The sequence below is a fragment of the Cherax quadricarinatus genome, chromosome 10 (genome assembly GCF_038502225.1).
Source record: "Cherax quadricarinatus isolate ZL_2023a chromosome 10, ASM3850222v1, whole genome shotgun sequence".
Lineage (NCBI taxonomy): Eukaryota > Metazoa > Arthropoda > Malacostraca > Decapoda > Parastacidae > Cherax > Cherax quadricarinatus.
Window position 1 is genome coordinate 185,284 of NC_091301.1, and position 27,674 is coordinate 212,957.

General features: G+C 39.4%; 1 protein-coding gene across 2 annotated transcripts in view; it reads left to right on the forward strand.

Moving 5' to 3' along the window:
* The window catches only part of LOC128687887 (probable RNA-binding protein CG14230), an 88,654-nt gene that overhangs the window by 23,273 nt on the left and 37,707 nt on the right, over window positions 1-27,674 (forward strand). For both annotated transcript variants that reach the window (XM_070083481.1, XM_070083480.1), the window contains exon 3: window positions 3,322-3,526. In XM_070083481.1, coding sequence (XP_069939582.1) covers window positions 3,337-3,526 — 190 coding nt within the window. In that variant the 5' untranslated portion in view covers window positions 3,322-3,336. The remainder of the gene's footprint in view (window positions 1-3,321; window positions 3,527-27,674) is intronic.

Below are 27,674 nucleotides of genomic sequence, written 5' to 3' on the forward strand. Positions count from 1 at the left end.
GAGCTCAGTTTCAAGCCATTTCCAGTGCTAAAACCAATCAAAATCATTTCTATTTCTGTAATATGTCTTCCATTCTATCAAATGAGACCAAGAAATCACAAATAGAACTATAAAAAACATACGAAAAAACACTGCAAAGTCGCTGTTTTAATCGAAAAATCATGATTTCATTTTTTTTCTCTCATTATACACAGTGTGCTGCAGGATCTGTTTTATGTGGTGCACACATACCACATAGATGTATTCTGTCATATCTAGGCCCAAATGTACCACTCACAGTTTATCAGAGTGAGCTGAGCTCGTGACGTAGATCTACGGTTTGGACCCTGAACGTAAAGCCGTAGATCTACGGGACGGACCCTCAAAGGGTTAAGAGGGACATTAAAAAGGGGATAAGAAAAGCTAAAAGGGACTATGAAATTAAAGTTGCTAGGGATTCTAAAACTAACCCAAAAAGTTTTTTCCAGGTCTATAGAACAAAAGTTAGAGATAAGATAGGTCCCCTTAAAAATAACTATGGGCATCTTACTGACAAAGAGAATGAAATGTGCTCGATTTTAAATAATTATTTTCTCTCGGTTTTTACACAGGAAGACACTAACAATATTCCAGTAATTAATTTTTATAGTGGGCCAGAAGAAGATAAATTATGTAACATCACAGTCACTAGTGAAATGGTTGTGAAGCAGATAGACAGACTGAAGCAAAATAAGTCACCGGGTCCTGATGAGGTTTTTTCAAGGGTTCTTAAGGAATGCAAAATGGAACTCTGTGAACCATTAACTAATATTTTTAATTTATCTCTTCAAACAGGTGTAGTGTCTGATATGTGGAAGATGGCTAATGTAATTACTATTTTTAAAACAGGGGAGAAGTCGTTACCATCAAATTACCGCCCAATAAGCCTGACCTCAATTGTAGGCAAATTACTAGAGTCAATTATAGCTGAGATTATAAGAAGCCATCTCGATAAGCATAGCTTGATTAATGATACTCAGCATGGATTCACAAGAGGCCGGTCTTGTCTAACTAATTTATTAACTTTCTTCAGTAAAGCTTTTGAGGCTGTTGACCACGATAAAGAATTTGATATTGTTTACTTAGATTTTAGTAAGGCTTTTGATAGAGTTCTGCACCAAAGACTGTTAAAGAAAGTGGCAGCTCATGGCATTGGGGGAAGGGTGCTCTCGTGGATCGAATCATGGCTCACAGACAGGAAGCAGAGAGTGTCCATAAATGGGGTTAAATCCGAGTGGGGATCAGTAACAAGTGGCGTTCCACAGGGATCAGTCTTGGGCCCATTGTTGTTTATAATATATATCAATGATCTTGATGAGGGAATTACTAGTGATATGAGCAAATTCGCCGATGACACAAAGATAGGTAGGATAATTGATTCAAACGTAGATGTTATGGAACTTCAGGAGGATTTAGACAAACTCTATTCTTGGTCAGAAAAGTGGCAGATGCAGTTCAATGTAGATAAATGCAAGGTTCTGAAGCTCAGGAGTGTCCATAACCCTAGCACTTGTAAGTTAAATAATGTAGAACTTAGCCATACAGATTGCAAAAAGGACTTGGGGGTTATGGTAAGCAGCAACCTTAAACCAAGACAGCAGTGCCTAAGCGTACGTAATAAGGCAAATAGATTACTGGGATTTATATCAAGAAGTGTAACCAACAGAAGTCCAGAGGTCATACTGCAGCTTTATACATCATTAGTAAGGCCTCACCTAGATTATGCAGCTCAATTCTGGTCTCCATATTACAGAATGGACATAAATTCGTTAGAAAACATTCAGCGTAGGATGACTAAATTAATACATAGCATTAGAAATCTACCTTATGAAGAAAGATTGAAGACTCTTAAATTACATTCACTTGTTAGACGAAGAATGAGGGGAGACCTGATCGAAGTCTATAAGTGGAAGATAGGTATTAATAAAGGGGATATTAATAAGGTCTTGAGGATATCTCTCCAAGAGAGAACCCGCAGTAATGGATTTAAATTAGATAAGTTTAGATTTAGAAAGGACATAGGAAAGTATTGGTTTGGAAATAGGGTAGTTGATGAGTGGAACAGTCTATCTAGTTGGGTTATTGAGGCTAGGACTTTGGGTAGTTTCAAATTTAGGTTGGATAAGTACATGAGTGGGAGGGATTGGATTTGAGTGGGACTTGCACATCAGAGCTTATTTCTTGGGTAGCATTGAAAATTGGGTTGGGCAAATGTTTTTTTAGTGGGATGAATTGTAAAGGACCTGCCTAGTATGGGCCAACAGGCCTGCTGCAGTGTTCCTCCTTTCTTATGTTCTTATGTTGTCCAGAGGGCTGAGGAAGGGTTGTTGAGGTGGTTCGGACATGTAGAGAGAATGGAGCGAAACAGAATGACTTCAAGAGTGTATCAGTCTGTAATGGAAGGAAGGCAGGGTAGGGGTCAGCCTAGGAAAGGTTGGAGGGAGGGGGTAAAGGAGGTTTTGTGTGCGAGGGGCTTGGACTTCCAGCAGGCATGCGTGAGCGTGTTTGATAGGAGTGAATGGAGACAAATGGTTTTTAATACTTGACGTGCTGTTGGAGTGTGAGCAATCTAACATTTATGAAGGGATTCAGTGAAACCGGCAGGCCGGACTTGAGTCCTGGAGATGGGAAGTACAGTGCCTGCACTCTGAAGGAGGGGTGTTAATGTTGCAGTTTAAAAACTGTAGTGTAAAGCACCCTTCTGGCAAGACAGTGATGGAGTGAATGATGGTGAAAGTTTTTTTTTTTCGGGCCACCCTGCCTTGGTGGGAATCGGCCAGTGTGTTAATAAAAATTAATAATATACATATACATATAACCAAGTGTGAGAGTACTTGTGGTTGGGGATTTCAATGCTTAAGTGGGTAAAAATGTTATGGAGGGAGTAGTAGGTAAATTTGGGGTGCCAGGGGTAAATGTAAATGCGGAGCCTTTAATTGAGCTGTGTGGGAGACGGCCGACTTGTTGAAAAAAAAAAATGTACACACATTTATTTATTTATTTATTTTATGTTTTATGCTTTGCTACTTATAGTGCATCAATTGTGACATTTCTTTAAAGACAAACCAGTAAAGTATATGCAGGCTGTACCCAGTGTACCTTAAGCTCAGTTTATTTTAATTTATCTTGCTATTTACTATTCTATTTACTTGTTCTGATAATTTTCAAACCTTTTTCATGTTTTAAAACTTATTACAGTATATGAAATAAAGGGGCATTGTATTCTTTTGTACAGTATATTACAGACAACATCAAGAAGGCATATTCCATAAAACATTGTAGTAATATTTCTTTTGTTTGCAGTTATATTAGATCACAATGCCAAAGATACGTTTGTTTGTGGGGGGTCTGAGTGAGAAAGTTGATGAACAGTCACTTGGATCAAGGCTGACCCACTTTGGCACTGTGTCTGGCATTGACTTGAAGGAGAAAACTGATCCTGAAGGAAATGTTGTGTCAAGATTTTCCTATGTTAACATAGATGCACCTTCAGAAAAGATTGATGAGTGTAAGTACAGCATATGCTGGGAATGCTGCCTCTTAGGGTAACATAATTCATGATCTTTGAGTACATTGCTGATTTTTTCACTCTTTTGAAACTTGACACTTTTTAAATGTCATTTTATACATTGCTCTATTAGTGATGTTACATATTCCAGAAAAAATTTATTGATCTTTAACCTCTTGTATCTCATAGTGATTTCAATAAACTTTCCATATAATGGACTAGTTGGGGAAGGGGGAGCAGGTGGCCTGTAATAGCGAATGTTGTGGATAGAGTCGAGTTTCTTTGGTGGCGATTGTAACAATACTGGACAATTCTGTAACCAGCGTACTGTATTTTATTTTTTCCAAATTAACTGACTTAACGGATTTTGTTTCACATTTCCAAAGTCCCTTTTATGGAGGACCATTTTATGAAGGGTTTACTGTAATTGCAAATGTATACAGTAAACCCTTAATTTAACAGACTTTCATTTTGGAAATGCAGGACAAAATTTGTTGGCAACAGAAGTTTTTTGTTATTGTTACAGTCATTCCTAAATAATCTCATTTAACCACCACAGTTGCTGTTACAGCCATTCACTCATCCCCTTTAGTTCATTAAACTGAGTTTGTTGTATTTATCTCTCGTGTATTTATGACAGTCTTGACCCTTTATAAAAGCGTCTTGTTTAAGATATAAAGCACTTTCAGTATAGTGGAGCTGGTATCTCATACTTTGTCCTATTCAGATTATTTTTATGGAATCATTTTAAATTCATTATTGTGAAAATTGTTGGAATAACTCATGAAATCGTAATGACACGTTTGCAAACAAATCATACCACAGGCGGGGCTTGAACCTGTGGGCAGAGAGTCATAAATCTCCAGACCAACATGCTAGCCACTATGGCCAGCTGGCCTAGTGGCTAATGCATAGGTCTTGAGTTGTACAACTCTCTGACTACGGGTTCAAGCCCTGCCCGTGGTATGAAAATGAAAAATGAAAATGTTTATTTCCTTGTAAAGCTTACAATGTGCAGGTTATATGTTATAAAATATTAATTACAAAGAAGGCCACTAGCATGCCTAGGCATTTCTTACTCTATACTGATATAGGTTATGGAGCAGTACTTTTTAACATACATTATTAAATACACCTACCATCCGACTTACGACCTGCTCGACTTATGATCACTCAACTTACGACCGTGTTTTTTATGCCAAATTTCTGGGAAATGAACAACTATTTGTGCTGTACACAGTGTTTATCCTAAACCTTACAGTATAAAATACAGTACTAACAACATAAAAAGTAAAGTAAAACATGAAATACCAAAATAAAACAATAAAATAAAGTCATTACAAAAATGTTTTGTTGATATTCAGTAGTAAAGTTCGACTTTCGACCATTTCGACTTACGACTGGTTTCTCGGAACTGAACTTGGTCGTAAGTCGGATGGTAGGTGTACATGCATAAGTAGATATATATACATAATTAGATATGTACATAAATTACATTTATAATAGTGGGGCAGTACAAAACATATAACAGTGCAGTGGAGCCTCGGTTTTTTGCCCTGGTTTTCATTGAATTAGGTTTTCAACGACTTTTTTTTTTTCATCAAAATTTTGTTCCAGTTTTCGTTCGTCACCTCGGTTTTCATCCGCCGTACTGAATGTGTCCACCTGCCACGCTCACACAAAGCATTCCATGCACACGTTCTGAATCAGTCTGGCTTTGTTTCTCATTGAGTGAACATTACCTTGCGCTTTAATACGAAACATTTCATAATAATCCATTGTTTTTTGTGCTTGTTTATTGAGTGCGAATGCTAAATAAGCCACCATGGGGCCAAAGAAAGTTCTGAGAAACATGATAGAATTGCTTCAGAGGAGGAGGAAGAGTGAGGGGAGCATGTGCCTTCTTCAGTGATTAAGAACATGTGTGCATAGTGGAGTGAGTTGCAAAGTTTTGTGGAGAAATATCACCCTAACAAAGCTGTTGCAAGCCATGTCTGCAACATGTTCAATGACAGTGCCTTGTCCGTTTTAGGCAAATCTTAGAGATGCCAGAAACAGACCTCTCTGGACAGTTTTTTTGTACGACAGGGGTATAGTGACAAGCTGGTCCTAGTGCCAGTAAAAGACAAAGAAGGAAAGTAACCCCAGATAGGGCCTTGATACCTGAAATCCTTATGGAAGGGAATTCCCCTTCCAAGCAGTAACCTCTCCTCCCTCTCCCCTCCTCGCCGTCTTCCATATGCCAACAAGAGTCTTCAATAAAGGTAAGAGCTATGTTAAATGTTCATTAGTCCTTTATATTTATTTCTCATTGTTTTCTGTATGTAAAACTATAGTTATTCTCTATAAAATGTATTTTTTGTTAATACTTTTGCATGTCTGGAATGGATTAATTGGACTAACATTATTTCTTATGGGAAATATTGCTTCAGTTTTTGTCAAATTCAGTTTTCATCAGACTTTCTGGAACACATTAGAGATGAAAACCGAAGTTCTACTGTATTACAAATGGTAAATTTAGTAATGGGATTGGATTTGTCTTGGCTTGATACACTGTTTCTATTAACCCTTTGACTGTTTCAGTCGTATATATACGTCTTACTAGCCACCGTGTTTGACGTATATATACTCATAAATTCTAGCGGCTTCAAATCAAGCAGGAGAAAGCTGGTATGCCCACATGTGAGAGAATGGGTCTGTGTGGTCAGTGTGCACCATATAAATAAAATCCTGCAGCACCCAGTGCATAATGAGAAAAAAGAAACTGTTTTTTTTTTTTTACCCTTTCAGGGTCAAGAGACCCTCTCCTAAACTCGTTCTCAGAGTCGAAAATTTTTCGAAAAAAAAAAAAAATTTTCTTATGAAATAATAGAGAATCTTTTCCCGATCATAATTACACGAAAAGTATGAAATTTGATGGAAAACTTACGGAATTATGCTCTCGCGAAGTTAGCGGTCTCGACGATGTTTATGCATCGGCGATTTCGCCCACCTTGAGCCCTATTTTCGGCCAATTCTAGTGTAGTAGTCGACAAAAATCATATCTATTTTGATAGAACTCCATTTTTTCTATCGAATGAGTACAAGAAACCGCCCATTTACCGATTTCAACTATCCAATAAAGTGGTCAGATATTGGCAGTTTTGCCAATTTCACACAAATTTCAGAAGATGCCGATTTCCAATTAGGGTCCAGAATAAACAAGACAGACATTCCTGGCACTAAAATAACATTTTCTCTGTTCATTAGTCTCGTCCCCAGGCCCCTCTTACATCTCTTTCGCTAACCACTTTGAATTTTCATTCTCACAAAAAATAGAATGTTTACTGTTATGCAGACTACTGCATTAGTGTAGAAATGGTATAAATAATATCAGCACATTTGTGAAAGAATATTGGATGCTTGGCATGATTTATTTACTTTCGAACATTTCTGCTACTTTGAGCTCAATTTCAAGGTACTTTTCATTATGAAACCAATCAAAATCATCTCAATTTCTGTAATATGTGTTCCATTCTATAAAATGAGACCAGGAAAACTAAAATACAACCATAAATACCATACAAAAATACACTGCAAAGTCACTGTTTTAAACCAAAAACATGGTCGGAGTTTTTTTTTTCTCATTATGCACTGTGTGCTGCAGGATTTTTATACTGTGTACACTGACCACATAGACCCATTCTTTCATATGTAGGCCTACCAGCTTTCTCTCACTAGATTTGAAGGCGCTAGAATTTAGGCATACTAGTATGTCAATAACCCTGGTGTGTAAGCCATACTATTAGGTCGGAAACCCTGGAAGGGTTAATTAAAATGCTGACTTTGTGGTCTATTTTCTTATTGTATTTATGGTTGTATTCTCATTTTCTTGGTCTCATTTGATAGAATGGAAAACATATTATAGAAATAGAGGTGATTTTGATTGGTTTTACTATGAAAAGAACCTTGAAATGGAGCTCAAAGCAGGGGAAATGTTTGATTTTTGCCGATGTTCAAAAGTAAACAAATGATGTCATTGTTCAATAAATGTCCAACTAGCCATTCTAATATGCAGTCATGAATTGGTTGACAGTAAATCTTCTATTTTTTGCTTGAATAAAAATTCAAAGTAGAAAGCAAGAGTAATATCAGAGGGGCCTGGAGATGTGACTGATGAACGAAGAAAATGTTATTTTAGAATCAGGAATGTCTGCATTGTTCATTCTGGACCCTATTTTGAAATTGTCATATTTTTTAATTTTCGTGAAATTGGCCAAATTGCAAATTTCTGACCATGTTATTGGGTAGTTGAAATCAGTAAATTTTCTTGTACTCAATCGATACAAAAAATGGAGCTCTAAAGAAATAGCTATGAGTTTGGTTGACTGGAACAATGGAATTAGCTGAAAATATGGCTCAAAGTGGGCGAAATCACCGATTCGTAAATATCGCCGAGGTTGCTAACTTCACGAGAGCGTAATACCGTTAGTTTTCCATCAGATTTTGTTCTTTTGGTGTCATTACCATCGGGAAAAGATTCTGCATCATTTCATGAGTTTTTTTTTTTTTTTTTTTTCGACACTAGCAGACACCTCAGGATTTGGGGTTGCGACAGTCAAGGGGTTAAAGCTCATATAATGAAAAAGTATCTTAGGCAGACTTACGATAACTTAAGATTTAATAGGCCATATCTAACTTAGGACTAACTTAACCCTTTGACTGTTTTGGTCGTATATATACATCTTACGAGGTACCGTGTTTGACGTATATATACTCATAAATTCTAGCGACTTCAAATCAAGCAGGAGAAAGCTGGTAGGCCCACATGTGAGAGGATGGGTCTGTGTGGTCACTGTGCACCATATAAAAAAAATCCTGGAGAAAAAAAAAACTCCAACCATTTTTTTTTAATTAAAATGCTGACTTCGTGGTCTATTTTCGTATAGCATTTATGGTTGTATTCTCGTTTTCTTGGTCTCATTTGATAGAATGGAAAACATATTATAGAAATAGAGGTGATTTTGATTGGTTTTTCTATAAAAAGAACCTGGAAATGGAGCTCAAAGTAGGGAAAATGTTTGATTTTTGCCAATGTTCAAAAGTAAACAAATGATGTCATTGTCCAATAAATGTCCAACTAGCCATTCTAATATGCAGCCATGAATGGGTTGACATTATTTGTACAATTATTACAATATTGCAGTAGTCTGCATAACAGTAAATCTTCTATTTTTTGTTTGAATATAAATTCAAAACAGAAAGCAAGAGTAATATTAGAGGGGCCTGGAGACATGACTGATGAACAAAGAAAACATTATTTTAGAGCCAGGAATGTCTGCATTGTTCATTCTAGACCTTATTTTGAAATTGTCATATTTTTTAATTTTTGTGAAATTGGCCAAATTGCAAATTTCTGACCACATTATTGGGTACTTGATATCAGTAAATGGGCAGTTTCTTGTACTCAATCAATAGAAAAAATGGAGTTCTAAAGAAATAGCTATGAGTTTGGTCGACTGGAACACTGGAATTAGCCGAAAATAGGGCTCAAAGTGGGCGAAATCGCCGATTTGTAAATATCGCTGAGGTTGCTAACTTCGCGAGAGCGTAATTCCATCAGTTTTCCATCAAATTTCGTTTTTTTGGTGTCATTACAATCAGGAAAAGATTCTCTATCATTTCATAAGAATTTTTTTTTTTAAATGTTTAATTTTTTAATTTTTGAAATTTTGAATTTTTGAAATTTTGAATTTTTTAATTTTTGAAATTTTGAATTTTTGAATTTTTGAATTTTTGAAATTTTGAATTTTGAAATTTTGAAATTTTGAAATTTTGCAACACCAAGAGACACCTCAGGATTGAGGGTTGCGACAGTCAAGGAGTTAAGATTTAATAGGCAGTAGTTAAAGAGGACCCCTGGTTATTGGCCGTAATCCATTCCTGAAGGCCGGCCGATAATCGAAATGGCTGATAACCGAATTAATATTTCCCATAAGAATTAATGGAAGTAGAATTAATCCATTCCAAACAAAAATATTCACAAAAAAAAAAATCTTTTTTACAATTATGTAAATATTACATACCTTTATTGAAGGATAATGCTGGCTTCTAGAAGATAGGGAGGAGGAAAGAGGGAGGAGTTAGTGTTTGGAAGGGGAATCTCCCTCCATGAAGACTTGAGGTAGCAATGCCTTCTCTGGGGTTACTTCCCTTCTCTGTCTTTTAATGCCACTAGGACCAACTTGAGAGTCACTGGACCCCTGTCTCACAAAATAACTGTCCAGAGTGCTCTGTTTCTGGTGACTTTTCCTGAAGTGGGACAGGGTTTTGTCACTAAACATGTTACAGGTATGGTTTGTTTCAGCTTTGTCAGGGTGGTATTTCTCTACAAAAGCTTGCACCCTGGTCCACATTGCACACATCTTTTTAATCTCTGAAGAAGGCACCTCCTTCACTCCCTCTTCCTCCTCCTCTGAAGCAAGTTCCTCAGCTGCAGTCTGTTGCTGTTCAAGTTGAAGCTCTTGCAGCTCTTCAGTGGTAAGCTCTTCCCTGTGGTCCTCCACCAACTCTTCCACATCCTTGCCACTCATCTCCAACCCCAGGGACTTCCCCAGTGCCACAATAGAATCCACAGGGTTGTCAGGGTCACCGTGAGTCTCAAACCCTTCAAAACCCCTCTCTTGGACACAATCTGGCCACAGTTTTCTCCAAGCAGAGTTCAAAGTCCTGGAAGTCACTCCCTCCCAAGCCTTACCTATAAGGCTTATGCAATGGAGGATAGTGAAGTGATTCCTCCAGAACTCTCTTAGGGTCAACCGAGTGTCCGAGGTCACTTCAAAGCACTTTTGAAACACTGCTTTTGTGTAGAGTTTTTTGAAGTTAGAAATGACCTGCTGGTCCATGGGCTGGAGGAGAGGAGTGGTGTTAAGAAGCACTTGAGTGGCAATTTCTTTTCCAGGAGATATTTTTTCACACTTGGGCCAAACACATCATTAACCCACTCTTTGAAAATTTTCCTTATGACCCATGCCTTATGATTAGCTTTCCACATCACACACAATCTATTCTTCATGACATTGTTTTTCTTAAACACTCTGGGATTTTCTGAATGATACACAAGTAAAGGCTTCACTTTGAAATCCCCACTAGCATTACTACACAACAAAAGAGTAAGCCTGTCTTTCATAGGCTTGTGTCCTGGCAGTGCCTTTTCCTCCTGGGCAATGTAGGTCCTGTTTGGCATTTTCTTCCAAAACAGGCCTGTTTCATCACAATTGAACACTTGTTTAGGTTTGAATCCTTCAGCCTTTACATAGTCCTGAAATTTGTGAACATACTTTTCAGCCTCACATTTGTTACAACTTGCAGCCATGCCTTACAACACTGTGTATGCCACTACGCTTCTTAAATCTATCAAACCATCCTTTGCTGGCCTTAAATTCACAAACTGCAGCACTTGTTCCAGGCATTTTCTTTGCAAGATCCTCATGCAGCTGCTTTGCCTTCTCACAAATGATCGACTCCACTACACTGTCTCCCACTAATTCTTTTTCCTTAATCCAAAATAATAATAACTTTTCCATCTCTTCCATTATCAGTGTCCTTTGTTTAGTTAGAAAAGTTACTCCATTTGCAACATTAGCATCTTTGATTTGTTCTTTCTTTGCCAGGATGGATGTAATTGTTGATTTATTCTTGCGGTACATCCTGGCAAGTTCCACCACCTTCATACCACTCTCAAACTTTTCTATCACTTCACGCTTAAATTCCATGGTGTTTCTCAGTTTCTTTACCACAGGAACTTTACTAGGAACTTTCTTTGGAGCCGTCTTTACTTATTTCACAGTTGTACTGCAAGAAAAACCACTAAAAACAATGGTAAACAAGCAAAATGTTTGGATGTATGAGCAGAAGCTTCCTCAGCCACCGAGAGACAAAGCCAAACTGAAGCATAAGCTGCCCCAGCCGGTGGATGGACAAGTCCAAAATGGCCGATAACCGAGCGAACAGCCGATAACCGGGTGCCGAAAACCCCGCTGATAACCGAGTTGGCCGATAACCAAACTGGCCGATAACCAGGGGTCTACTGTATTTGAAATTTTATGTTTACAGTCATTTGGGTGAGTGTAAATGTAAATTAGGGGGAATTACAGATAACAAGAGTAACACTATATTGTTTTTTGAATGTGTTCATGATACAAATAAAGAGAATTAGGTGGTTTTCATTTGGTTAGCTGATGATTGGGTGTGTTAAGGAGATATATTATTTAACAGTAGTTTTGAAAATGGTGGTTGAGTCTGCGGTTTTAGAGTTTTCAGGCAGGGAGTTCCAGATTTTAGGCCCTTTTACTTACATCGAACTTTTGTAGAGGTTTAGCCGGACACGAGGAATGTCATTGAGATTTTTGTGTCTGGTACTGTGTCTGTGGGTCCTGTTGCAACTATCAAGAAAGTGTTTTAGTTCAGGGTTAATATTAGAATTTATGGTTCTGTAAATGTAAATTGCACAGTAATAGATGTGAATGTTCTGTACAGTGAGTAGATTTAGGTCTTTGAAGAGTATGGGGGGGGGGGGGGTGTTGTCTAGCATTGAACTGTGTGATAATTCTTACTGCGGCTTTCTGTTGGGTTATCATTGGCTTTAGGCGAGTTTATGCTGTTGATCCCCAGGCACAAATAGCATAGGTGAGGTAGAGATAGATAAGTGGATAGTATAGTGTGCTTCAGAGGGTGCAGTTTTTTTTTGTCTGAAAATTATAGAAGGTAAACTAAATGTTTGTTAAATAAGAGGCAACAGCTTGACCTACATAACAAAATACAGTGGAACCCTGAGTTTCGAACTGCTCCCAACTCGACCAATTATGTAAGTGCTTCTGTAAGTGTATTTTTGGGGGGTCCATTGTATAAGTAGATGTTTTAATAGACTAGGGGTCATATAATATTTGGAAGAGTTGCTTCAAACTGGTTAGATGTTGTTTTGGTTGGTTTGGTTAGTATTGAAAGATGAGATGATTTTTAAGCATAGCCCTAAATTTGTATGCAATCAGATCTTTTACTAATTCAGGTAGTGAATTCCATATCTTCAGGCCATTTATGTGCATTGCATTTTTGCATAGTGTGAGATGGACATGAGGGATGTCAAAGAGTGCTTTGTGCCTTGTATTGTAACTGTGTTCTGTTATAGCTATCAAGAAGTTTGAGCAAAGGACTTGCGTAGTATATATAGTAGGCACAATAATATGAGTGTATGTTTTGTATATTTAGTAGGTGTAAGCTTGGAAAAGTGGTGGGGTGTGCTGTCTGGCACAGGAGTTGGTGATCATCCACACAGCAGCTTTTTTGCTGGGTTATTAAAGGTTTAAGGTGGTTGGCTGTGGTTGATCCCCCAGAATTATGCAGAAAATTCAGTGTGGAAATTAGAAGGTGTGGAGTTATTAAAAGTATTATTCAGAGGGCTGAGAAAAGGTTGTTGAGGTGGTTTGGTCATTTAGAGAGCAAAATAGGATGACTTGGAGGGTGAATGAATCTGTAGTGAAGGGGAGAAAGGGTAGGGGTTGTCCTAGAAAAGGATGGAGGGAGGGAGTAAAGGAAGTTTTGTGTACAAGGGGCTTGGACATACAGCAGGCATGTGTGAGCATGTTAGATAATAGTGAATGGAGATGAATGGTTTTTGGGACTTGATATGCTGTTGAAGTGTGAGTAGGGTGCCAGAGGTGCACTTACACTACAGCTATAAAACTCCAACATTAACATCCCGCCTTCAGAGTGCAGGCATTGTGTACTTCCCATCTCCAGGACTCAAATCCAGCCTGCCGGTTTCCCTGAATCCCTTCATAAATATTACCCTGCTCCACTCCAGCAGTACGTAAAGTCCTAAAAACCATTTCTCTCCATTCGATCCTATCTAATACACTCACGCATGCTTGCTGAAAGTCCAAGCCCCTCTCACACAAAACCTCCTTTACCCTCTCCCACCTTCCAAGTGTATATTATCTTGTATCACTTTCGCCTGCATTCCAGGGAATGCAGATCAAGGACCTTCAACCGTTCCCAGTAATTTAGGTGTCTTATCGTGCTTATATGTGCTGTGAAAGTTCTTTGTACACTCTCCAGGTCTGCAATGTCACCAACCTTGAAGGGGGCCGTTAGTGTACAGCAGTATTCCAGCCTAGAGAGCACAAGCGATTTGAAGAGAATCATCATGGGCTTGGCGTCCCTAGTTTTGAAGGTTTTCATTGTCCATCCTACCATTTTCCTAGCAGATGAGGTAGATACATTGTTGTGGTCTTTGAAGGTGAAGTCCTCTGACATTATCACTCCCAGGTCCTTCACATTACAGTGGTCCCTCGTTTTTCGTAGTTAATCCGTTCCTGGAGTTGCTACTATTATCGAAATCTACAATTTTCGAATCAATTTTCCCCATAAGAAATAATGTAAATACAATTAATCCGTTCCTGACACCCAGATGAATGAAACATTAACAGTATAACACTTACCTTTATTGGAGATTCTTCTTACTGTATGGGAGACTGGAGGAGGAGAGAGATTGGTTTGTTTATAGTTTGGAAGGGGAATCCCCTTCCAGCAACACCTCAGGTACCAATTGCTTTTCTGGGGTTGCTTCTCTTCTCTGTTTCTTAATGCCACTAGGACCAGCTTGAGAGTCACTGGAGTCCTGTCTCGCAAAATAACTGTGGAGAGAGCTCTGTTTCTGGCGTCTCTTTAACACTTCCCTAAAATGGCCCAAGACTTTGTCACTGTACATGTTGCCAACATGGCTTGAAACAGCCTTGTCAGGGTGATGTTTCTCCATAAATCTTTCCATCTTACCCCACATAGCAAAAAATCTCTTCAATTTCTGAAGAAGGCACCTTCTTCCATCTCTCTTCCTCCTCCTCTGCAGCAAGATTCTGAGCTGTGATCTGTTGCTGTTCCTGCTGAAGCTCTTGCAGCTCCTCAGTGGTGAGCTCTCGTTGTGGCCTTCCACCAACTCTTCCACATCCTCCAACCTCACATCCAACCCCATGGAACTCCCCAGTGCCACAATTGATTTAACAACAGACATAGGCTCATCAGGGTCAGTCCCAAACCCTTCAAAATCCCTCTTGTCAACACAATCTGGCCACAATTTTCTCCAAGCAGAGTTCAAAGTCCTGGTAGTCACTCCCTCCCAAGCCATACCTATAAGGGTTATGCAATGGAGGATGCTGAAGTGTTCTCTCCAAAATTCTCTTAGGGTCAAGTGAGTGTCTGAGGTCACAGTCAGGCACCTTTGAAACATTTATTTATTTATTTATTTAAAAATTTGAGCACACATACAGAGGTACAAAAATACAGATAAGAGCAGCATGCCAAAGCCACTTATACTATGCATAGCATTACGGGCTGGCTTAAAATTAACTTAAGATGAACTAAGCAATGATGACATCAGTGATAAAACTTTAATGTAAACAGATTACTATAAAGCACAAGTGAGTATTACAAAGACAGGTCATATGGTTGTATGCATTGTTGTACATTCAGTAGAATGGAGTATTCTGTTAGGTAGTGTATTTAAAAAATAATAAAGTTAGATTGGGTTTTAGGTTTAACATTTATGTGATATAATTGTGAGAAACATTTAAGATATACAATTTATAAGGTTCAGTTATTCAGTATTTATTTGGTTTTGGGTGAGTAAGTGATCTTTGAGAAGAGACTTGAATTTATAAACAGGTAGTGTTTCTTTTATATTTACAGGTAATGAGTTCCAGATTTTAGGGCCTTTTATGTGCATTGAGTTTTTGCATAGTGTGAGATGGACACGAGGAACATCAAAGAGTGATCTGTGCCTTGTGTTATGGTCATGTGTTCTGTTGAGGTTGGCAAGGAGATGTTTGAGGGGAGGGTTAATATCAGAGTTAAGTGTTCTATGTATGTAATAGGTGCAGTAATAAGTATGGATGTTTTGTATGGTGAGTAGGTTTAGTGTATTGAATATTGGTGGAGTGTGCTGCCTATAGTGAGAATTTGTTATTCTAACTGCAGCCTTTTGTTGGGTAATTAGTGGTCTGAGATGGTTACTTGTTGTTGAGCCCCATGCACAAATTCCATAGGTGAGATAGGGGTAAATAAGAGAGTGATATAGGGCCAGGAGGGCTGACTGTGGAGCATAGTACCGTATCTTCGATAGTATGCCTACAGTCTTGGAAATTTGCTTTGGTGTAGAGTTTTTTAAAGCTTGTAATGACCTGCTGGTCCATGGGCTGGAGGAGAGGAGTGGTATTCGGGGGCAAGAACTTTACTGTGATGAACCCAAACTCCTCAAAAATTAGGTCATCCAAGTTTGGAGGATGAGCAGGTGCATTGTCCATTACTAGCAGGCACTTGAGATCCAGTTTCTTTTCCAGGAGGTAATTCTTCACACTAGGGCCAAACACTTCATTGAACCACTGGCTGGGTAGGGAGGCCACCCCGGCTCACACCGTGCGTACGCATCCCGGACGACCTACGATTAGCGAGCCCATGTTTATACGAAAATATCCCTATGATTTCCGAAATCTACAATTCCCGAGAACTACGATTATCGAGGGACCACTGTACTTTTCCGCTCTATTGTATGGTTAGAATTTGTCATATACCCTGATACATTTTTAATTTCCTCGAGTTTCCCATATCTGAATAGTCGAAATTTCTCCTCGTTGAACTTCATATTGTTTTGAGTGGCCCATTTGAAGATTTGGTTGATGTCCACTTGGAGTCTCGCTGTGTCTTTGATGGAGGTCACTGCCATGATAATCCGGATGTCATCTGCAAAGGAAGACACGGAGCTATGACTTACATCTCCGTCTATGTCAGAAATGAGGATGAGGAATAGAATGGGAGCAAGTACTGTGCTTGTGGAACAGAGCTTTTTACCATGGCTGCTTGGGACTTTACTCTGTTTACTATTACTCTTTGCGTGCTGTTTGTCAGGAAGTTATAGATCCATCTACCATTCCTTTATCACGCATTTTGCATGCTATTACACCATGGTCACACTTGCCGAAAGCTTTTGCAAAGTCTATGTATACTACAACTGTATTTTGTTTATTCTTTACAGCATCCAGGACCTTGTCATAGTGGTCCAGTAGCTGGGACAGGCAGGAGCGACCTGCTCTAAACCTGTTTTGCCCTGGGTTGTGTAATTGATGGGTATCTAGGTGGTTGGCAATCTTGCCTCTTAGAACCCTCTCAAAGATTTTTATGATATGGGATGTTAGTGCTATCGGTCTGTAGTTCTTTGCAATTGCTTTACTGTCACCTTTGTGGAGTGGGGCTATGTCTCTCATTTTTAGTGTGTGGGGGATGACCCCTGTGTCCATGTTTCCTCTCCATAAAATGCTGAAGGAACGCGATAAGGGCTTCTTGCAATTCTTGATGAACACGCAGTTCCACAAGTCTGGGCCTGGGGCAAAGTGCATGGGCATGTCATTGCCTCTTCAAAGTCTTGTGGAGTTAGGATAATATCCGAGATTTTTGGGTTGACCAAATTTTGGGCTGTGTTCATAAAGAATTCAGTCTGGGCAGTGGCTCGCTGAACACTGAGTTATATTGGGACTTTAGTATCTCGCTCATTTCTTGGCTGTCATCTGTGTATGTCCCATCCTGCCTAAGCAGGGACCCAATACTGGATGTTGTTTTTCCCTTAGATTTTGCATAAGTGAAGAAGTATTTTTTTTTTTTTTTTCAATTTCCTTGATGGCTTGTTTCAGTTAGTTGATCCCATTGTATGTTTTTTGTTATTGAAATTGTATTTCATGAAGAGACCTTCATGGTGCTCACATTTTGCGGGTCAGAAGCCCTGTGCATACATGTCTGTGCCTCTATTATGTTGTGATCTGAGTGTATTGTCTTTGATACAGTTATATTACATATCAGATCGTCGTTGTTAGTGAAGATGAGGTCCAGCTTATTTTTTAGTCTTGTAGGCTCTACTATTTGCAAGGGTGGCCCAAAAAGAAAAACAAAAGTTTCTCTTTTGAAATTTAGTAATGTATACAGGAGAAGGGGTTACTAGCCTCTTGCTCCCGGCATTTTAGTTGCCTCTTACAACATGCATGGCTTATGGAGGAAGAATTCTGTTCCACTTCACCATGGAGATAAGAGGAAATAAACAAGAACAAGAACTAGTAAGAAAATGGAAGAAAACGCAGAGGGATATGTATATATATGCTTGTACATGCATGTGTAGTGTGACCAAAGTGTAAGCAGAAGTAGCAAGACATACCTGAAATCTTGCATTTTTTTTTTTCAACAAACCAACGGTATTCCACCGAGGCAGGGTGGCCCAAAAAGAAAAACAAAAATTTCTCTTTTAAAATTTAGTAATTTATACAGGAGAAGGGGTTACTAGCCCCTTGCTCCCGGCATTTTGGTTGCCTCTTACAACATGCATGGCTTACGGAGGAAGAATTCTGTTCCACTTCCCCATGGAGATAAGAGGAAATAAACAAGAACAAGAACCAGAAAGAAAATAGCAGAAAACCCAGAGGAGTGTGTATATATATGCTTGTACATGTATGTTATAGGTAGTAGGTTGGTAGACAGCAACCACCCAGGGAGGTACTACCGTCCTGCCAAGTGAGTGTAAAACGAAAGCCTGTAATTGTTTTACATGATGATAGGATTGCTGGTGTCTTTTGTCTGTCTCATAAATATGCAAGACTACAGGTATGTCTTGCTACTTCTACTTACACTTAGGTCACACTACACATACATGTACACGTTTATTTATACACACTCATCTGAGTTTTCTTTGATTTTATCTTAATAGTTCTTGGTCTTATTACTTTTCCTTTTATATCCATGGGGAAGTGGAATAAGAATCTTTCCTCCGTAAGCCATGCGTGTTGTAAAAGTCAAGTAAAATGCCGGGAACAATGGGCTAGTAACCCCTTTTCCTGTAAAGATTACTAAAAAGAATAAGAAGAAAATTGGGAAGTCTGAATGTGCGTGGATGTTGTGCAAATGATAAGAAAGAGATGATCATGGATGTTATGAATGAGAAGAAGCTGGATGTCCTGGCTTTAAGTGAAACAAAGCTGAAGGGGGTGGGAGAGTTTCAGTGGAGAGGAATAAATGGGATTAGGTCAGGGGTTTCAAATAGAGTTAGAGCTAAAGGAGTAGCAATAATGTTGAAGGATAAACTATGGCAGGAAAAGAGGGACTCTAAATGTATTAATTCAAGGATTATGTGGAGTAAAATAAAGATTGGATGTGAAAAGTGGGTTATAATAAGCGTGTATTCACCTGGAGAAGAGAGAAGTGTAGAGGAGAGAGATTTTGGGAAATGTTGAGTGAATACGTGGGGAGTTTTGAATCAAGTGTGAGAGTAATGGTGGTTGGGAATTTCAATGCTAAAGTGGGTAAAAATGTTATGGAGGGAGTAGTAGGTAAATTTGGGGTGCCAGGGGTAAATGTAAATGGGGAGCCTTTAATTGAGCTATGTGTAGAAAAAGAATTGGTAATAAGTAATACATATTTTATGAAAAAGAGGATAAATAAATATACAAGGTATGATGTAGCACATAATGAAAGTAGTTTATTAGATTATATATTGGTTGATAAAAGGTTGATGGGTAGGCTCCAGGATGTACATGTTTATAGAGGGGCAACTGATATATCGGATCATTATTTAGTTGTAGCTACAGTTAGAGTAAGAGGTAGATGGGAAAAGAGGAAGGTGGCAAAAACAAGTAAGAGGGAGGTGAAAGTGTATAAACTAAGGGAGGAGGAAGTTCGGGTGAGATATAAGCGACTATTGACAGAAAGGTGGGCTAGTGCAAAGATGAGTAGTGGGGGGGTTGAAGAGGGTTGGAATAGTTTTAAAAATGCAGTATTAGAATGTGGGGCAGAAGTTTGTGGTTATAGGAGGGTGGGGGCAGGAGGAAAGAGGAGTGATTGGTGGAATGATGAAGTAAAGGGTGTGATAAAAGAGAAAAAGGTAGCTTATGAGAGGTTTTTTACAAAGCAGAAGTGTTATTAAGAAGAGCAGAGTATATGGAGAGTAAAAGAAAGGTGAAGAGAGTGGTGAGAGAGTGCAAAAGGAGAGCAGATGATAGAGTGGGAGAGGCACTGTCAAGAAATTTTAATGAAAATAAGAAAAAATTTTGGAGCGAGTTAAACAAGTTAAGAAAGCCTAGGGAAAGTATGGATTTGTCAGTTAAAAACAGAGTAGGGGAGTTAGTAGATGGGGAGATGGAGGTATTAGGTAGATGGTGAGAATATTTTGAGGAACTTTTAAATGTTAAGGAAGAAAGAGAGGCGGTAATTTCATGCACTGGTCAGGGAGGTATACCATCTTTTAGGAGTGAAGAAGAGCAGAATGTAAGTGTGGGGGAGGTACATGAGGCATTACGTAGAATGAAAGGGGGTAAAGCAGCTGGAACTGATGGCATCATGACAGAAATGTTAAAAGCAGGGGGGGATATAGTGTTGGAGTGGTTGGTATTTTTGTTTAATAAATGTATGAAAGAGGGGAAGGTACCTAGGGATTGGCAGAGAGCATGTATATTCCCTTTATATAAAGGGAAAGGGGACAAAAGAGATTGTAAAAATTATAGAGGAATAAGTTTACTGAGTATACCAGGAAAATTGTACGGTAGGGTTATAATTGAAAGAATTAGATGTAAGACAGAATGTAGGATTGCGGATGAGCAAGGAGGTTTCAGAGTGGGTAGGGGATGTGTAGATCAAGTGTTTACATTGAAGCATATATGTGAACAGTATTTAGATAAAGGTAGGGAGTTTTTATTGCATTTGTGGATTTAGAAAAGGCATATGATAGAGTGGATAGAGGAGCAATGTGGCAGATGTTGCAAGTACAGTGGACCCCCGGTTAACGATTTTAATCCGTGCAAGAGGGCTCATCGTTATGCGAAATAATCGTTATGCGAATGAATTTTCCCCATAAGAAATAATGGAAATAAAATTAATCCGTGCAAGACGCCCAAAAGTATGAAAAAAATTTTTTTTTACCACATGAAATGTTAATTTTAATACACACAAACTGAAAAAGGCATGCACAATTAAATGACACTTACTTTTATTGAAGATCTGGTGATGATTGATGGGATGGGAGGAGGGGAGAGAGAGTGTTAGTGTTTAGAAGGGGAATCCCCTTCCATTAGGACTTGAGGTAGTAAGTCCTTTTCTGGGGTTACTTCCCTTCTTTTTTTAATGCCACTAGGGCCAGCTTCAGAGTCACTGGACTTCTTTCGCACAAGATATCTGTCCATAGTGGCCTGTACCTCTCGTTCCTTTATGACTTGCCTAAAGTGTTTCACAACATTGTCAGTGTAATAATCACCAGCACAGCTTGCAATAGCTGTGTGAGGGTGATTTTCATCCATGAAGGTTTGCACTTCAAGCCACTTAGCACAGATTTCCTTTATCTTTGTAGTAGGCAACTTCTTCAATTTCTCTGTCCCCTCCTCTGAACCAGTTTCCCCAGGTCTGGCCTCTTGCTCTTGAAGTTGATCTATCAGCTCATCAGTGGTTAGTTCTTCATTGTCCTCCTCCACCAACTCTTCCACATCCTCCCCACTAACCTCCAACCCCAAGGACTTTCCCAATGCCACAATGGATTCCTCAACTGGCATAATCATCTCAGGGTTAGCCTCAAACCCTTCAAAATCCCTTTTGTCTACACATTCTGGCCACAGTTTCTTCCAAGCAGAGTTCAAGGTCCTCTTAGTCACTTCCTCCCAAGCCTTACCTATAAGGTTTACACAATTGAGGATATTAAAGTGATCTCTCCAAAACTCTCTTAGAGTCAGTTGAGTTTCTGAGGTCATTACAAAGCACCTTTCAAACAGAGCTTTTGTGTACAGTTTCTTGAAGTTGGAAATAACCTGCTGGTCCATGGGCTGCAGGAGAGGAGTGGTATTAGGAGGCAAAAACTTCACCTTAATGAAGCTCATGTCCCCATAAAGTCGCTCTGCCACGTCTGTAGGATGACCAGGAGGCACTTAAGTTCTAATTTCTTTTCAGTTAGGTAATCTTTCACATTGGGGGCAAATGCATGGTGTAACCAGTTATAGAAAAATTCCCTAGTGACCCATGCCTTACTGTTTGCCCTCCACAGCACACACAAATTATCCTTGAGGACATTCTTTTGCCTGAACGCTCTGGGAGTTTCAGAGTGATACACTAATAAAGGCTTAACTTTGCAATCACCACTAGCATTGGCACACATCAACAAAGTAAGCCTGTCTTTCATAGGCTTATGTCCTGGGAGTGCCTTTTCCTCCTGAGTAATGTAGGTCCTGCTTGGCATTTTCTTCCAGAACAGGCCTGTTTCATCACAATTAAACACTTGTTCAGGTTTCAGTCCTTCAGTTTCTATGTACTCCTTGAATTCCTGCACATATTTTTCAGCCGCTTTGTGGTCCGAACTGGCAGCCTCACCATGCCTTATCACACTATGGATGCCACTACGCTTCTTAAATCTCTCAAACCAACCTTTGCTGGCCTTAAATTCACTCACATCATCACTAGTTGCAGGCATTTTTTTAATTAAATCCTCATGCAACTTCCTAGCCTTTTCACATATGATCGCTTGAGAGACGCTATCTCCTGCTATCTGTTTTTCATTTATCCACACCAATAAGAGTCTCTCAACATCTTCCATCACTTGCGATCTTTGTTTCGAAAACACAGTTGAACCTTTGGCAAGAACAGCTTCCTTGATTGTCTTTCTGGTGCCCACAATAGTAGCGATGGTTGATTGGGGTTTCTTGTACAGCTTGACTAGGTCGGCTATACGCACTCCACTTTCATACTTATCAATTATCTCTTTCTTCATTTCTATAGTAATTCTTACCCTTTGAGGTGTAGGGTTGGCACTAGAAGCTTTCTTGGGGCCCATGGTCACTTATTTTCCAGAAACAGCACCGAAAATACTGTAATAATACGAAATATTCCGAGTGTATGCTTGGATGTTACCGCGGAGGCTGGCTGGTAAACAATGGGACGGCTGGCACATGTGAGGCTGGCTGAGGGCACATTGGACGCGTCTCGGACGAAAATCGGTAAGCGGGTTTTTAATCGGTATGCGCGGCAAAAATTTTGCGATAAAAGTAATCGGTATGCGGAAAAATCGCTATGTGATGCCATCGTTATGCGGGGGTCCACTGTATATGGAATAGGTGGTAAGTTATTAAATGCTGTAAAGAGTTTTTATGAGGATAGTGAGGCTTAGGTTAGGGTGTGTAGAAGAGAGGGAGACTACTTCATAAGAACATAAGAATGTAGGAACACTGCAGAAGGCCTACTGGCCCATACGAAGCAGGTCCTTATCAAAACGACATCTACCTAAAGCTACTCAAGAAACAACTCCCGCACCCCCCAACACCAATCAAACCCAGCCCCTCCCGCTCATATATTTGTCCAGTCTCTTCTTAAAGCTACCCAAGGTCCTAGCCTCTATCACCCCACTGGGAAGACTGTTCCACGCATCTACAACTCTGTTAGAAAACCAGTACTTACCTATGTCCTTTCTAAATCTAAATTTATCCAACTTAAATCCATTATTCCTGGTTCTTACCTGGTTCGACACCCTCAGTACTTTATTAATGTCTCCCTTGTTTATGCCCGTCATCCACTTATACACTTCAATGATATCTCCCCTCATTCTACGCCTCTCCAGAGAGTGGAGATTTAAGGCTTTAAGTCTATCTTCATAAGGGAGGTTCCTTACACAGTAAATCATTTTAGTCATTCTTCTCTGTATGTTCTCTAATGAGTCTATGTCCATCCTGTAGTAAGGGGACCAAAACTGAGCAGCATAATCTAAATGAGGCCTCACTAGTGATGTATAGAGCTGTAAAATAACTTTTGGACTTCTGTTACTTATACTTCTTGAGATAAATCCAAGTAATCTGTTGGCCTTGTTGCGCACACTGAGGCACTGCTGTCTTGGCTTTAGATTTCTGCTTACCATGACTCCCAAGTCTTTTTCACATTCTGTATGACCAAGCTCTACTTCACCTAGATTATAGCTTCGAGGGTTATTTTCATTACCAAGGGCAAGTACCTTACACTTATCCACATTAAACTTCATCTGCCATTTCTCAGACCAAGACATTAATTTGTTCAAATCGTCCTGGAGTTCATTGATATCCTCCTCAGAGTGAATTATACGGCCTATCTTTGTATCATCAGCAAACTTACTCATGTCACTAGTAATCCCTTCATCAAGGTCATTAATGTAAATTATGAACAAGAGAGGGCCTAAAACTGATCCTTGTGGAACACCACTAGTGACTAATCCCCATTCAGATTTCACTCCATTAATGGTAACTCTCTGCTTTCTATTGGTAAGCCATGCCTCAATCCATGCTAGAACTTTACCTCCTATACCATGAGCTGCCACTTTTCTTAAGAGTCTCTTGTGAGGTACTCTGTCGAAGGCTTTACTAAAATCCAAATAAACAATATCATATTCCTTATCACTGTCAACTGCCTCAAATGTTCTATTGAAGAACGTCAGTAAGTTTGTCAGGCAGGAACGACCTCTCGTGAATCCATGCTGAGATTCATTTATCAAGTTATGCTCTTCAAGGTGACTTCTGATAATGTCAGCTATAATTGATTCTAATAACTTGCCCACTATAGATGTCAGGCTTATTGGACGGTAATTTGAAGGAGTGGACTTATCCCCTGATTTGAATATAGGAACCACATTAGCCATCTTCCACATCTCTGGCACAACACTGGTAAGGATGGACGCATTGAATACACTCGTTAATGGCTGACTAAGCTCCATCTTGCATTCCTTAAGTACCCTTGAAAACAACTCATCGGGTCCCGGGGACTTATTTTGTTTCAGTTTGTCTATCTGTTTAATAACCATGTCCCTCGTGACAGTAATATTAGTTAACTTAAATTCATCAGGAACTAAATAATTATTAATTACTGGAATCTCATTTACATCTTCCTGTGTAAAAACTGACAAAAAATAGTCATTAACCCTTTGACTGTTTCCGACGTATAAATACGTCTTACGAGCCAATGTTTCTGACGTATTTATACGCATAAATTCTAGCAGCTTCAAATCAAGCAGGAGAAAGCTGCTAGGCCCACATGTGAGAGAATGGGTCTCCATGGTCAGTGTGCACCATATAAAAAAAATCGGGGAGCCAGTGGTGCATTGTGGGAATGCCATTTCAGTTGTCATTTTTCAGCATGTCTAGTGGTAAGAAATATGTGATTCCCCAGCAAATCTGGGACTCTTCTCTTCCCAAGTGATGCTCTAACACAGATGGAAGTGTCAGTGAAGATCAATTTCATGATTTGGAGGAGTTTGAGACCAAAAGCAATGGAGGGGGAGGAGGGGAGGAAGAGGAGGAGGAGGAGGAGGGAAGGAAGAGGAGGAGGAGGAGGAGGAGGAGGAGGAGGAGGAGAAGAGGAGGAGGAGGAGGAAGAAGAAGATGTAATAATATTGTTCCCTTGAAGCAAGAAAAAAAAAAGTCCACCCCATGACAGTGACAAGATAAGGGGAGATAACATCTGATAAGAGCTGACTTTGATGAGCGTAAAGGAGGGTAATATTACATGACCATCGCCTCCCTTTGTTTTTGCTGGTACACAAACATTTCTGTCTGTCTATTTGTCTGTCTGTCAAGCTCCCTGTCTGTCCATCTAGCTCTCTGTCTCAGAGAGAGCCACAAGACTGTGTCATCACGTTTACTCACATCTTCAAGCAGAGTATAGCACTTTGTCTGGATTTCTTGGGTTATCCTAGGTAATTTACACTATGTATACTTGTATTTATGTGTACCTGTGAGACAGAGATAGGCAGACAGAAAGAGAGACAGATTGAAAGATATAGAATGAGGGAGAAAGATAATTAGATAGAATGGAGGAGGGGAAGCAGCATCCGACCCCATTGTTTTGACAGGGGTAGGGGTAGTGACTAATGAGACAATATGTCACTTTGACAGCTGCCGACTTCTGACTCAAAACAATTATAAGCCACACACTCGCACACAAGACAAGGAGGAGGAGAAGGAGGAGGAGGAGAAGGAGGAGGAGGAGAAGGAGGAGAAGGAGGAGAAGGAGGAGAAGGAGGAGAAGGAGGAGAAGGAGAAGAAGAAGGAGGAGAAGGATGAGAAGGAGGAGAAGGAGGAGAAGGAGAAGGAGGAGGAGGAGAAGGAGGAGGAGGAGAAGGAGGAGGAGGAGGAGAAGGAGGAGAAGGAGGAGGAGGAGGAGGAGAAGGAGGAGGAGAAGGAGGAGGAGAAGGAGGAGGAGAAGGAGGAGGAGAAGGAGGAGGAGAAGGAGGATGAGAAGGAGGAGGAGAAGGAGGAGGAGAAGGAGGAGAAGGAGGAGGAGAAGGAGGAGAAGAAGGAGAAGAAGAAGAAGAAGGATTGTTTATTTGTTTGTTTGTTTGTTTGTTTTTGTAAACAAGTTTTGTAAACAATATATTGATAATTATGTTTGTGTGCTTATTGTGTTGTATACAACGAGTGTATATATATACATTGCACCTTACTTTGGTCTCATAGGCCACATAAGTTATGTGAAAAAATAAAATAGTGAAAAAAACAACAAACCTTCAAATACAAGTAAACTAAAGTTTACCGGGTGAGCGGCAGTCGCCGCTGTTGCCATACGCGGCTCATTTTCTGCAAACTTCACGGCTCTATATCTCGGTAAGTACCGATGGCAAAAATTTTTTTTTTGGACTAAAACACTCAGAAAAATAATCTTAACATTTTCATAAGAAAAAATAATTTTTTTTTTTTTTTGAATATTTGGCGACATAGAATGACAGTTTCAGAGAGGGGCCTGAAACAGTCAAAGGGTTAAATAAGGAACACATTTCCAGTTCATTATCCGTCAGCTGTCCATTCCCAGATTTCAGAGGTCCTACTTTTTCCTTCACCTTCGTCCTATACACTTGAAAGAACCCCTTTGGATTAGTCTTTGATTCATTAGCAACTCTAATTTCATAGTCACGTTTAGCCTTTCTAATCGCCTTTTTTACTTCTCTTTTAAGCTGAACATATTGGTCAGTAAGGTTAACCTCTCCTCTTCTGATGCGCCTATAAATTCCCCTTTTCTCCCCTAATAGATGCTTTAGCCTCCTGTTAACCCATTTGGGATCGTTATTATTAGACCTAATTTCTCTCTGGGGAATGTATATACTCTGGGCACTGTGTACATTATTAAGAAAACAATCATAAAAGCAGATCCCTTCATATTCATAAGTATGATTATCGTCAATAAAATCATTAGCTAGATAACCCCAATCAAGATTAGACAGATGTTCCCTAAGTCCATTATAATCGGCAGAACGAAAATCGGGGATTTTTACTGTATTATCATTATTCTTGCATTCCCAATTAATGCTAAAGGTGATGGATTTGTGATCACTTGCGCCAAGCTCTTCAGTGATCTCCAGATTATTCACGAGTGTTTCCTTATTTGACAAGACTAGGTCTAGCAAATTATTACCCCTGGTAGGTTCAGTTACACTCTGTTTCAGAAAACAGTCCTGAACTGTTTCCATGAAGTCACTGGACTCTAGATTACCTGTCAAAGAATTCCAGTCAATTTGGCTAAAGTTAAAGTCCCCTACTATGACTACGTTACTGTGTCCAGAAGCCCTAACAATTTCGTCCCAAAGAAGTCTCCCTCTATCGTGATCCAAGCCTGGAGGTCGGTATATTACACCTAGAATTAGTTTTTCTTGACCCTCCACGAACTCTACCCAAACAGACTCTGTTACTGCTCCATCTATTTTTATACCTTTTTTTATGCAACAATTAATATTTTCTCGAACATACAATGCAACTCCTCCCCCCTTCCCATTACATCTATCCACATTGAATAACTTAAATCCCTGAATATTACACTCAGCAGTCATATCCCGACTCTTTAAATCATACCACGTTTCAGTTAATGCAATGATATCAAAGTTCCCAGCACATGCTACCAAACGTAGTTCATTAATTTTATTTCTTGCACTTCGACTGTTAGCATAAAATACCATCATATGTTTTTTCTTCTGCACATTTTTCCTATTCATCTTTGTTTTTACACAATTTCTGAAATTATCATTACCCAGAGTTACTCCATGACAGTTACTATTAAGATTCTTAATATCAGAGCATAAGTCAATATATCCATATTCATTATTAAT